This window comes from Cupressus sempervirens, chromosome 10 (assembly GCF_028749045.1).
Source record: "Cupressus sempervirens isolate cs-2001-9-10 chromosome 10, ASM2874904v1, whole genome shotgun sequence".
Lineage (NCBI taxonomy): Eukaryota > Viridiplantae > Streptophyta > Pinopsida > Cupressales > Cupressaceae > Cupressus > Cupressus sempervirens.
The window spans coordinates 919,461,453-919,474,935 of NC_143127.1; the positions used below are offsets into that span (position 1 = coordinate 919,461,453).

Below are 13,483 nucleotides of genomic sequence, written 5' to 3' on the forward strand. Positions count from 1 at the left end.
TCCCTGTACCCTTGATACTAAAGTGCAGATTCAAATCCCGACAGTAAACCAATACTTAATCTAAATTCCATAACATTAATCGTTCATAGCCAGCAAATAAACATACAAGAAACTCTAGAAAAGAAATGTATTTATTTCCTCCAATAATCAAAAGTACATATTAAAACCACGAGTTAACTCAAAAAACTCAAAATGTGCTACTGTATTATACATCAGCAATACAATAACGTGCAACAACTCAAGTAATCCAATCTTATAAATAGAAAATGACAGTCAGATTCGAAATATAAATGAAACTTGTAGGAAGGCTAGGTTTGCGTCCAACCTTCAAATGCTTCTTCAAGGGTTTGTTTCTTAGAAGAAGAAACCAACAACTATTTCCAGTTCCCAGATTAATATTTGCTTCAATACTATAATCTTCAAATCTCCTCCCATGTAGAGTCTATTGTACCTTTATCCCTTTTCCAAATGGGATGCACGCATCTTTAAGCAATGTGGGATAAAGAACCTTTTTGCCCTTTACTCACTTAAATGAACATAGTACTTTTTAAATAAAGTGACAAGTTAAATAAACCTTTAAAGTCACTTAGCTAGTATACCATAAAATCGTCAGGTATTAAAATAACTCACCAAACGAACTCGGATAAGGTCGTGCAATAGCTCATTGGAAAGCTCTCGACGAGACACTTCCAACCCAACATTGAAGTACCGAGAATACTGAGCTCTGATTACTTACTAAAAATAGTAAGCATCTGGACAACCTGCCAAAATTGCTCCAATGGGTTTGGAACTGGAAATGTCTAGGCCAAATCTCGAACTGAACCCTATAAAGAACCTTTTCGCCCACAAAACCTAGGCGAAGTGAGCTGGCCACAAAGAATTATAATGTCCCAGAAAAAGGGGACATTATATTGCTTGCCCTCAAGCAATCCACTCATGCCTGTAGAAACCAAATGCCAGAATCCCATACTCGCCTCAAGAATGTGGTTTTATTCCTCGTTCGATGTACCTCGGCATGCACCTTCCCAAACTTAGAATGGTGAAATAGTACAATAAGAATCAACATGTCAAATAATTGAATGCTAGGATCCCATGTCTCACCATAAAGGGACACCAATTGCCATGTGCTGCTGCTCTGTGTGTCAATACCCTCAGCCAGGATGAAAGCCTCACTCCATGAGTGATCTTGTGAGTCTCTATTGTCAAGAGAAGATGGGAGCTCAACAATATACCAATATCCACCCCAAGATGATAGCAACCAAACTCTCCAACAAGCTCCCCGATAAAAAGAAATACATAGGGATGCTCCACCTGGATCCCAAGTGAGAACTCGTGCGTTGTCTGAAATACCACTGACCAGTTCTTGTAACATCTGCACCAATGACAATGACAGATTCGGCCAATCTAACTCAATCACTATATCACCTAGGTGAAAACGAAGTAATCTTGATCTTTGGATCTTTGGTATGTCAGAAGGCTGAAACACGCAGATCATAATCATGTGATTGTGTAGCAACACAACATAATCCGCCAGATGTAAGATACTAGTAACACTTGAATTCCCGGACACCCAATCAACATGATCCTGGGTAAATGAAAGAGCAGTTGGTGAATCACCAACATCATGAGTGGTAACACTGTCTTCAATACCTTGCTGAAATAGAAATGTAGGCACCTCATGTGGAATGTAGGGTAATGTGTGATCTCCCCACTCACCTGCAAATAACTCGTTGACCTTGGAAGGCCAAATAGAATCAGCTAATTTATTACCAACATACACAAGTAAACCACTAATAGCTGGAATATACCAACAAGTGAAATCACCAATCAATAAGTAGCCCGTGACCATCTCATAAGAGCTAGATGATAAAACTCTAGGTAAGCTGAAAAATCCCTCAGTGCATGCAAAGGATAAATCTGAACTTCCCACTCCACCATAAGTACTCTCATTCATGTGAAGGTCTTCATAAAAGGAAGGTTCACCATTACTTGAAAACTCTGCATTATCCTCACTTGTTGTATCACTAAACATGTCCTCCTGTGAAAATGTACAGCTGCTGTCATAAAAATCAGAATTTTCAGTCTTATCAACTTGCTGATTCATAAATTTTTTCTCACCATAGATAGTCTCAAATGGGAAAGACGTGATTGAATCACATTGCTTTCCTTCACATCTACCCACTCTATGAATTCCTTCAATGATTTGCGTAATTTCTTGTGCTCTTGAACCACTGTCATCTTCTTTATAAGTGGCTGCCCCACTTGTTTGATTTTCAGTTTCGTGGATGGAATGTGTTAAGCTCAATTGAAGACATAACTCATCTACCTCACTCTCCTTGTCCCTTGCAAATTTTATTGCTAGATCCCTGTCCATTAATAGCTGCAAGTACTTAAATTTAATCATTTTCAACGTTTTCAAAGATAGTATGTAATAGAGAACTTGTGATGCTGGAAACATTCCCATGCCTCTCTTCTATCACAATCTTCCACATGAGATCCTCAATTAAATTGGAAGAATCATCCAACCTCGTCAACACTTGGACAATCTTGTCCTCTTTGACCAAAAGCATATCCAATAAGTCAAGGAGTGATAATGGTTTTTTACTATCTCCTTCAAACACAAATGGGCTGTTCTCCATAGAGTTTTCTAATTTTTCATCACTTGGGGAAACAACATTTTCAAATATATCCTCTAACTCAGTGTGTGCTAGGTCAACTATCCTGTCAACATTGCGGTCCATTTGCTTCTCCTCAAAACTTGACATAATCTTCAGCCTATTATCATCGTAAAATTCATCTAGGATAATTTCCATGTCCCCAAATAAGATGCTGGTGTTTTCCATGTCAAAATAAGAAGGGGAGTTGCCAAAATTGGCAGTTCGGTCAACTCCTCTACATGAGACATCATCATACTCATCAGGTCTAGCGTATACAGCTCCATAAGATATTTCTCTCCCTATTGCCTGTTGGTATACCTGAGCTATTACTAGTGCTACTATCCAGTTGATTGATATCAACCCTATGCAAATTTCTGTAACTATCCTCTGCAAGAAGATCTGGAGCCAATGCATGGTATTTGTTTCTCATCATGTTCGTCTTGTTTTGCAGCTCTAGTTGAAAGTGAACATAGTACGTGAAAGGTAATTATTTTTGACCCTATGGAGGAAATTTGTGGTACTCATCATATATGCTCATTATTTCAGTCCTCATATCGGACTGGAAATTGTGGACAAACTGCTCTTGAGACCTCATTCACACCTCAGTTTAAATTGCCCCCGTTAATCCAAACAAAATGTATGTATGTCTTTAAATATTGGAAAGATGTAGACTATCTTTTCATCCCTCACACCCAACAATGCTGCTGCTGGTATTCCTGGAACTGAATTTTTCTGCAATATGTGATACCACAATACTATTCCTTTACCATTTGCTGTTACTGCTAAGACACTAGAACGTGATAAATCTCAAAAACGATTTAGCCAGCATGTAACTTTAGATTCTTATCCCAACAACAATAATAACACAACAATATTGTTCCAAAATTGCTTATTTGAGTTGATTAGTATGTAAATCTTTGCTTACTCTCCTTTCATCTTCCTAACAAGATGTTTTACAAGACAAAATTTATGGCTAGCAACTTTAGTAAATAACACCTCCAGAGGAAACAGCAGATGACACACTTATCAAAGGTAAGTGTTCAAATTTACTTCTTCAGGAAACTCAAGTATTATTTACACAACTTTGACAACTGAAGCTAGAGATCAAATATTCTCAGTAGTCACTGATTCATGATTTTGACTATGATAATCAAATATGAAAATGTTTGATTCCCACATTCTCTTAGAAAAGCTCTTTCTTATTTCTGGAAATGGTATTGATGCTCCGAATTTTTCTTTTTCTTCTTGTATTGATGCTTGAAAGAATTAACATTTGTCCCAATGAATACTACGTTGAGGATGTCTTGCCACAACTTGCAAATCCTTCAATTGCTTCTCACCTCCCTTCCACGCCCAAAATGAAGGTGCAACATAATGGACACAAACAGGACAAGATAGACCCCTCTTAGCATACCCAGCTTCCAAACAATATCTGGAAACTAGCATGCCCAACATAAATGTTCTAGAAAATAATAACTACATTGAAACTGACCACATATATACTTCAATAGTCGAAAGAGAATCCTTTGGAATCAATCGTGACAATAACATGTGCTTGTTGTATTTGCTCAAAAGTACCTTCCAGTTCAATGTGCTTTAGACTATCATTAGATTCATGATCTCTTATAGCTAACTCCACTCCAGTCAGATGACATATCTGTTTTGAATTCACACCACTTTTTCCCAATTATAGGTCCAGCAAGGGAAGCATCAACACTAATCTTTGCCTTAGAGGAAAGACCATATTTAGGCTGATACCACCATGCACAATATGAAGCCGACCAGTAAATAAGAAACCTGGGAATAGCGCTCAGATTTCCACCTTGGCCTTCCACTGACTAGAGATTAACAACAATATCAGTAAGCTCTTAAAACCCTATGGATGCAATGTGGTGTTCAAACTCCTGTTCACAGTCAGGTAACCAGGAATGGCAGATGGACACCTTTCCACAGTGGATGCAAACTATTTACGCCTGCCCTTCACAAGCAAACTCCTTCCTATGTTTTCCTCACACGTTGGAACTACGACTCACCTTGTGTCGTGTTCTTTCCGAATCTCAACAACCCAATTTTCTCATAGTCGAACTGTGACTGGTTCTATCCTCGCTTCTATGCTCGATTCTATGCCATTTCTTTCTAACTGCCAGCTCAAGCTTCACACCAAATCCAACCTGAAACTTCTTTAGAACTTAACATTCCCTCTATTATGCGAGACACGACATCTTCCACCTGGACATGGTGTTGGCAATATGCATGCGATTCTAGCATCTCTGAGGATCTGTTTGCTGGGCCCACACTATGGAAAACCTTCCAATATATACCCCGTGCGTGGAGGTTGACGCCGATTTTATATGACCTGTGGCTGTTTGAAACTCCACCCTCTATTCTTCATGACAACCCTACTGACGACCGAGAATGTGATTGATGAGGCACACGCATAAACTACTCTTCCCGAAACTCATTTTACCTGCATTTGTGGCTTACTGCCAATGCCGTTACTGACTCCAGTAAACTTGTAAATGACGCCTATCAAAGATTCTTGGGGCTTGTCATGCAAGAAAACCCATGCGAAATGACTAGTTGTGAGCCCAAAAAATACCTCCCAACAAAAGGTTTCTAGTGATTCCGACTCCACCAAAGCTTCAGCCAATCAACACCATTGCAATCTCAATGACTGCCTTGCTGCATATTGTGAAAGCCTGACTCCAAACCTGCTCACGTTAATAAGCACACAATGCTTAACCTGTTCGACTCCAACTTGTATGGTGCTTCCAATCAGAACTTTAACATGTACTTACAATGATATTGATCTTTCTCTGCAGCCTCCAATAAAATATGAAATCTCTAATAAATACTCCTGATAGACCATTTCTAGCAACCACACAAGCTAGTAGGATGTGCAGCTTTGATACCATTGTAATATCCCTTTATGGATATTTTTCCCGAACCCTTGATACTTAAGCGCAAATTCAAATCCCGATAGTAAACCAATGCTTAATCTAAATTCCATAACATTAATCGTTCATAACCAGAAAATAAACATACAAGAAACCCCAAAAAAAAATGTATTTATTTCCTCCAATAATCAAAAGTACATATTAAAACCAAGAGTTAACTCAAATAACTCAAAATGCGCTGCTATATTATACATCAGCAATACAATAATGTGCAACAACTCAAGTAATCCAATCTTATAAACAAAAAATGACAGTTAGATTGAAAATATAAATGAAACCTGTAAGAAGGCTAGGTTTGTGTCCAACTTTCAAACGCTTCTCAAAGGGTTTGCGTCCTAGAAGAAGAAACCAACAACTGTTTCCAGTTCCCAGATTAATATTTGCTTGAATAGTATAATCTTCATATCTCCTCCCATGTAGAGTCTATTGTACCTTTATCCCTTTTCCCAATGGGATGCACACATCTTTAAGCAATGTGGGATAAAGCACCTTTTTGTCCTTTAGTCACTTAAATAAACATAGTAATTTTAAAATAAGGTGACCAGTTAAATAAACCTTTAAAGTCACTTAGCTAGTAAACCATAAAATCGTCAGGTATTAAAATAACTCACCAAACGAATTCGAATAAGCTCGTGTAATAGCTCATTGGAAAGCTCTCAGCGAGACGCTTCCAACCTAACACTGAAGTACCGAGAATACTAAGCTTTGATTACTTACTAAAAATAGTAAGCATCTGGGCAACCTGCCAAAACTGCTCCGATGGGTCATGAACTGGAAATATCTAGGCCAAATCTCGAACTGAACCCTATAAAGAACCTTTTCACCCCTGAAACCTAGGCGAAGTGAGCTGGCCACAAGGAATTCTAATGTCCTAGAAAAAGGGGACATTACATGATAATTCTATCATCATATTGTTCTATAAAAATAGTTCCGCAAAATTGAGAAATCAGATTTCCAACTGCAATTTGGACCTCTTGAAGTCTCATCAGGAGGGAAATCGTGCTGAATAAACCTCTGAGTTTGATTAGGCTCCACATTACAACAAATAGTGAGGATTTCATTGAAGAAACGAGGAGTTTGCTTGGAAACCTAATCTTGACTCCACATATGGAGGCAAGTGAGGCCCAAAGGAGGGGGAGGGAAGAAGGCTGGGGTAGAGATGCCAAGGATACAATGCCGCTACAAGTATCAAAGTAATCGAGGGGCATAGGGATCAAATCACTTTACTAGGCTTTGATACACCTAGTGGTTTGGAGATACCAAGTGTAGGAGTATGAAACACTTAGGGTAATGGGACACTGAGCTCGAGGGTACCAACACATCCTACAAAACTAACACAACCTACGATGCTGACACAACTAGTCATACTAGAACAATTAGCACCAATGCCAATGTAACTTCCCTGTCATAAAACAGATTATTAATAAAACTATTGTTAATGGGCAGATTGATTTAATATATCTCGGACCCATTTTTGTTTTGTTTTCCTAGTTTGTGTTGCTGTCGGCTATCTTTGTACCAAAGAAACGTGAATCGGAATCGGCAAGGCCAAATCGAATCGTGAATCGGCAATGAATCGGCGATGAATCGGCAAATTTGAAAAAACCCTTTAAATTTAAAGATTTTAACAATTTAAAACTTATTTCATGCACCCTTTATTGAATATAACTTAAGCACACTATAACATCATCAAATAGAAGTTAAAACTTAACATACATAAACATGGAACATAAAATCCATCACATACGTAACTATGTTATCTAAAATGTAAATTGTAGGCTAGCTGAAGTAAATAGAAATCAAATGATCATAATGATTTAAATCATAGAATGTATGTAAGATGATCCATAAGACATCAAATCATAAATTTATGTAAGAATCTAAGATGAAGATCCATGAAAGTTTGAAACATATGTCTATCAATGATTCAGTATCAATATCTGTAAACAAAATATAAAAACAAGGCTCCAGCTCAAGCCTTAGGCTCATAGTCATCATCATCCTCAACATCATCCTCAAGCTCGGCTACAGCCTCAGCCTCAGCCTCTGAGTATCTAGTCTACCTAGTAGCAAGGCGTCTAATGTAGGTCCTAGAGGACTATTGAGCCATATCTCCCGCATATAAGATGGGCTCACGAATGTCACTAGGGCTTGTGTCTGTGCGTGCACGTGTGCGTCTACCAATGCCTGAAGAACGTGCTCTAGCTGCCTCAGCCTCTATATCCACCTGGTCAATCCACGCACGGTCTTCCTCAGTGAAGATTGGATCTACAACCTCTGTGAGCCACTTTGATTCTGGATCAATCTTCTCCAAAATGATCGGAGAGGAGTCAGTGCCCAAAATCTGTCTGATCCTAAGACGGAGGTTGTAATGAACGAAGACAAGATCATTCAACCTCTGCACTGTCAACCTGTTTCTCCTCTTCGAGTGGATGTGCTCGAACATGGACCAACTGCGCTCACATCCAGAAGCGCTACTTGGCTGACTCAGAATACGAATGGAATTTTTTTGAAGTTTTGGGGTTGTGGCCCCAAACATTTGCCACCATCTATTTGAAATAGGGGAAAATAAAAATAATTAGTCTCATTTACAAATTACAAATTACAAGTTAACTCTAAAATTACATAATCAACTTTAAGTTTAGAATCTAGATTCATGAACATTGAATATATTATTTAATTTTTACCTGGCTGTATTGTTTCCCGAGCATCTATGGCTACCCTGCTTGAGAAAAGTGGCCCTTCCTTATTATTGAACTTATCAAGCTCAATAATTGCAGCACTGCTATCCTCATCAGTACTCAACCTCTGGATCACTGTATATAATCCGGTGAGAACCTCCTCATCCACCTTGAAGTCAGGACAGAAACGAAATGCCGAATTCAAAAAGTAAGTTACTGCATGGATGGGTCTGTGGAGCTGATTCTGCCATCTCCTATCAATGATGTCCCAAATAGGGGCATACTTCTCCTGCACTCCTGCATACTGAGCTCTAATGGCCTCGTTGGCCCTATCCATGCCCTCATATATGTAGCCCATAGAGGGCTTCTCCCCATCAGCAGTTCGTAGGAGAGATACAAGAGGCTCAGTGGCCTACATATAAAGTAAAACAAAAATTTGAGTCAAAACTTAAACATAGAATAATTCAATAATATAACTTAAGGTAAAACTAAATCATTAAAAAATTAGCATAGTAAACTGTAAAATATTAAATGTTAAATTGCAATAAAATTACCTTAAGGATTTCTCTAGCAGGTTTCCAAAAACCATCATCATCAAATATGCAATCCACCACATCTATCCCTGCAGTGGTCGTAGCATAGGAAGATGAAATCCACTCCCACCCAACAAACATGCTCCTCAAATCATCCCTTGATGTCAACAAGGACTGCAAGGTGATGAAATTCGAGGCAAACCTCGTGATCCCTGGACGAGCTAACTCTTTGTCTCCTGTGTACTTCCTCATTGTGCTAAGGACAAATGAATGATTATAAATAAACTTGCATATGTTTTTTGCCCTTTCCACACATGACTTGACCCACTCAAGTTTGCCAATTTCCTCCAACATGAGGTCAAGGCAGTGTGCTGCACAAGGGGACCGAAATATGGTGGGGTGCCTCTCCATCAAAAGTTTTCCTACAACAATTTTAAGATAATTAGAAATTCAAATTTCAAACATGTTAGAACTTAGGAAACTTAGAAATTCTAAGTTAGAATTAGAAAAAGTTCAAAATTCAAATAAATTTATTTTCAAAACTTAAAATGTTAAAAGTTTACTTGCAGCAACATAACTTGCTGCATTATTCGTCACCACTTGCACCACATGTTGTTCCCCCACCTCTGCTATAACTTCCTCAATAACCTCACATAATTATGTGGCATTGTTTACATGAGCAGAAGCATCAATGGATTTGAGGAACATGGTATATCCTACAAGTAACAAAACAACGAATTATAATTACTATTAGCAATCAACAAATCAAAATTTGAAATAGTCAATCACGATTCAAAATTATGTATGTAGGAAAGTAGAATGATCAATCACCTCCACAGGATACAAGAAAATTGAGGAGTGTTCTTCCCCTCCTATCTGTCCAACCATCAGTCGTGATGGTGCAACCCTTTTCGATCCACTCCTTTCGGTTGTCCTCAAGCTCATGCCTCATATCCTCAACCATTTCCTCCAGGAGGTATCCACTCAAATCAGCCTCAGTTGGGGCTTTAAACCCCGGACCACAAATGGTAACTGCATCTATCATGTTCTGCCAATAAGGAGTCCTGTCACAAATAGATAATGATATTGATTAGAAATTTAGATGTCAAAAACTAAAATCATAAAACAAGTAGATATAATTAAAGTTTTACTTTTACTTTTAACTTTAACTTTGAAGATAACAAAGAAAAAAGAATCAATTACCTAGCTGCAATAAATGGAATGTTGCAAAAGTACCAGAATTTGCAAATCTCTTTTCTGGCAGCATCATGAATCTCCTTGTTCAAACCCATGCCCTCAAGCGTGGGTTGGGAGCTAGGAGTAGTGCGGGGCACAAAGTAACTATCCATTCTGCTTTTCCGCACTCTAGGCCGCAATAGGTTGGTGTTGGACTCTGTCTCAGTATGAGACCGACTACCACTAACACTCACATGAGCACTAGCACTAGGATGAAAAGGAGGCCTAGAAGAACCCTCTCCAACACAACCTACGGATGCGGAAGCTGATGCAGATGTAGATGCGGTTGCGGATGTGGGAGCACGGGAGCCAATACCTCTTAACTCTTCAAGTTGCATTTTCTTAGTCAACTTGTCTTGTTCAATTTTTTCTAATGCCACTAAACAAGAGCGTTTTGCCTCAGCGGTTTGTTGAGTGCAAACTGTGACATCATGGCCAGGTATGCCAGCAATGTGGTATTTCAATCTATAGATACCTCCCGAATTTATTTTTTCTTTGCAAAATATACATTTTGTTTGATATTTGGTTCTCCCAGGAAACTCTTCATTATATTTCCAGCATTCATCTTTTTTACCCATTGTGGAAATTGGAAAATGAAAGCAAAGGGCTGCTGCAATAAAAAAATTCATGTAAAAAATCAAAGTTTGCAACTAATAAACAAAAACTACAAAACAACAAACCCTAGTTTGCAATTTAGTAAAAATAAAAAACATTCAAGATTTGCAAATGAACACTAAAAAAATTTAACAAAAAATGCATACTTCACTAACATGCAAAAAAAAAACCAACACTTACCTCTTGCAAATGAGTTGAGGAGTGTTGATATTGACTCCTTAATGCTCCCAATGCAATTTATGGCCTCATCAAATGGACTTCGGATCTCTTTGGTGCTCTTCCTTCTTGCCGGTTGGAAACCTATGGATTCTCTTTTCTCTTCTTCTCTCTCACTCTTCCTCTCTTCTACTCATACTAAGCAAATAGAAGGCTCTTTAGGGTTATAACAAAGAGGAAAGTCAACTTAGAAAGCAAATAAAACATGTGTTTTTTTTTTAAAATTGAACTTTCTATCCTTGCTGCCGCGGCCGATTTCTGAAGATTCATGATGGCGATTTTGGCGATTTTTGCCATGAATCACCAATTTTGGCGATTCAGGCGATTCACAAGAAAAAATCGCCACCAGCGATTTCCGATTCCAAAAAAATCGGGAGCCATGAATCTTATCGCGATTTCGGCGATTTTTGGAACTATGCTTTGTACACCCTCAGAAAGTTTTCTCCGATGGGTATTTAAGCAGGGCTTGTAGGTAATCTTTAGATATGCAATTTGGATTACTTTTCTTTGTACTGTGAATTCCTGTTGGGATTCTCTATTCGCCATTTCGAAAGTGAAAGATCTTCCCTACTTGGTTTTGTCCGTTTTTGGTGGGATTCAACCCTTACCTTATTTTGTCGCCTGTAATACTTCGATCGGTTCTGCCAAATTGGAGAACCATCTTTTGGCAAATATTAATTGAAGGTTATTCGCATTATTTGATGTATTCAGGATTAAGAGTTAAGTATAGATGTGAAACCGTATGGCCCCCATAGCATCTTCCTCTCTACATTTTGTATGGCCTTCCGTCTGTATTGTTTTGTTTCAACAAAACCTATGAAAGGGCAACGGACACCTCCCCAGGATGATGATTTCAAGAATATTTTTAGCGACTATGATAAAGTTTTTATAGACATTCCTCCTAGCATACCACCTTATTGAGGGTTTGAGCATACTATTGAGTTGGAAGCACGAGCCAAACCGGTCATAACCACACCATACTGCCACCCCAAGAAATTCAAAGACGAGATCGAAAAGACAATTCAGGAACTGCTAGAGAAAGGATGGATCCGTCCCATCTCTAACCCTTTCGCGTCATCAATAGTATTGGTCAAAAAGGACGGGACGATGCACATGTGTGTGGACTACCGTGCATTGAAGAAAAAGACAATAAAGAATAGATATCCCATTCGAAGGATAGATGAGTAGCTGGATGAATTGCATTGCACAATCTATTTTTCGAAAATAGATCTCTGTTTTGGATACCATCAGACCCATATGAGGAAGACATGGAAAAGATGACCTTTCATTGTCAGTATTGACATTATGAGTTCGTAGTCATGCTGTTCGGATTAACAAATGCCCTTGCTATGTTCCAATCATATGCATGAATCACACCTTCAACAAACAATTTGCATAAGTACTTACTAGTATTTTTTGATAACATTCTTATTTATAGCAAGACATGGGAGGATCACCTGAAGCATCTGGATGAAGTCCTAAGGATCATGAAGGATTAGTCTTCGTCCACCAAGCATTCCAAGTGTGAATTTGGTATGACAGAAATATTGTACCTTGGACGTTTTGTTAGTAAATATGGAGTTTAAGTTCATCAAGAGAAGATTCAGGCTATCCTTGATTGGCCTTTCCCAAAATCACTCACGGAGTTGCGAGGATTTTTTGGATTGTGTAGTTATTACCGGAGGTTTTTAAAAGGGTTCTCTCAGCTTCACACACCATTAACAGATCTGACAAGAAAGGGGTCCTTCCAGTGGAATCAAAAGGTACAACTCACTTTTGATAAGCTGAAAGAAACAATGAGCAATTGTCCCGTGCTTGCTTTACTTGATTTTACTCAATCGTTCATTATGGAGTGCGACACCTCCAGAGTAGCCATTGGTGTAGTATTGATGCAAGATAGACATCCCATAGCATATGAGAGTAGGAATCTCACACAATTTGAACACTTATATTCCATCAATGACAAAGAGATGTTGGCCATCGTACATGCACTAACCAAGTTTCGATAGTATCTAGTGGGTGTCAAGTTTGTCTTTCATATGGATCACAATAGTTTGAGATATTTTCTGGAGCAACAGGACTTGAAAGAGAAGCAACAAAAATGGGTAAGCAAGGTTCAGGCTTTTGATTTTGACATTGAATATGTGAAAGGAAAGAACAGTGTGGTTGCAGATGCTTTGTCCAGGAAACCTGCCATTTGCTTACTAACCTAGATTTTAGCTGACTGGAAAGCACATTTGTTGGTAGAATATTCCAAAATAAAATTTTTCTTGTGAGATAATGGATGAGAACACAGGATGATCAGTACAAAGTGGTGGATGACATCATTTACTATAACAATTGGATATTTTTAGTGTCGGAATCCAAATTGAAGTAGAAAATCTTGAAGGAGGTACACGACTCACTCTTGGCAGGATACCTAGGCTTCCTCAAAACTCACTGACGTCTCAGGGAGAGGTTTTCATGGAAAGGTCTTAAAGGAGATGTATTGCAGTGTATAGGAGAATGTGTGATCTGCTAGCAAAACAAATCCGAACATAGTCTACCTGCCGGTTACTGCAACCTCTACCAATTCCAGAACATAAGTG

At 38.5% G+C, this 13,483-nt stretch overlaps 2 protein-coding genes across 2 annotated transcripts in view; one reads left to right on the forward strand and one right to left on the reverse strand.

The window, feature by feature from the left end:
* Positions 1–13,483, forward strand: part of LOC149537007 (phosphate transporter PHO1 homolog 10-like) — a 351,025-nt gene that overhangs the window by 135,110 nt on the left and 202,432 nt on the right. The gene's annotated exons all lie outside the window — the stretch shown is intronic.
* Positions 4,271–9,239, reverse strand: LOC149537008 (uncharacterized). Its single transcript, XM_089803598.1, has 5 exons — positions 8,850–9,239; positions 8,453–8,707; positions 5,315–5,368; positions 5,125–5,202; positions 4,271–4,495 (listed from the first exon to the last, which is right to left on the reverse strand). The coding sequence occupies exons 1-5, from the start codon at positions 9,237–9,239 to the stop codon at positions 4,271–4,273; spliced, it is 1,002 nt and encodes a 333-aa protein (XP_089659724.1).

Excerpts from the sequence above, each read along its gene's own strand:
- LOC149537008 (XM_089803598.1), bottom strand. The coding sequence starts at position 9,239 with ATGGAGAGGCACCCCACCATATTTCGGTCCCCTTGTGCAGCACACTGC. Across the intron at positions 8,708-8,849 it reads CTGCTAGAGAAATCCTTAAG|GCCACTGAGCCTCTTGTATC; the intron begins GTAATTTTATTG and ends CTTTATATGTAG. Across the intron at positions 5,369-8,452 it reads ACTTCAAGGTGGATGAGGAG|GTTTGGAGTCAGGCTTTCAC; the intron begins GTTCTCACCGGA and ends TAACGTGAGCAG.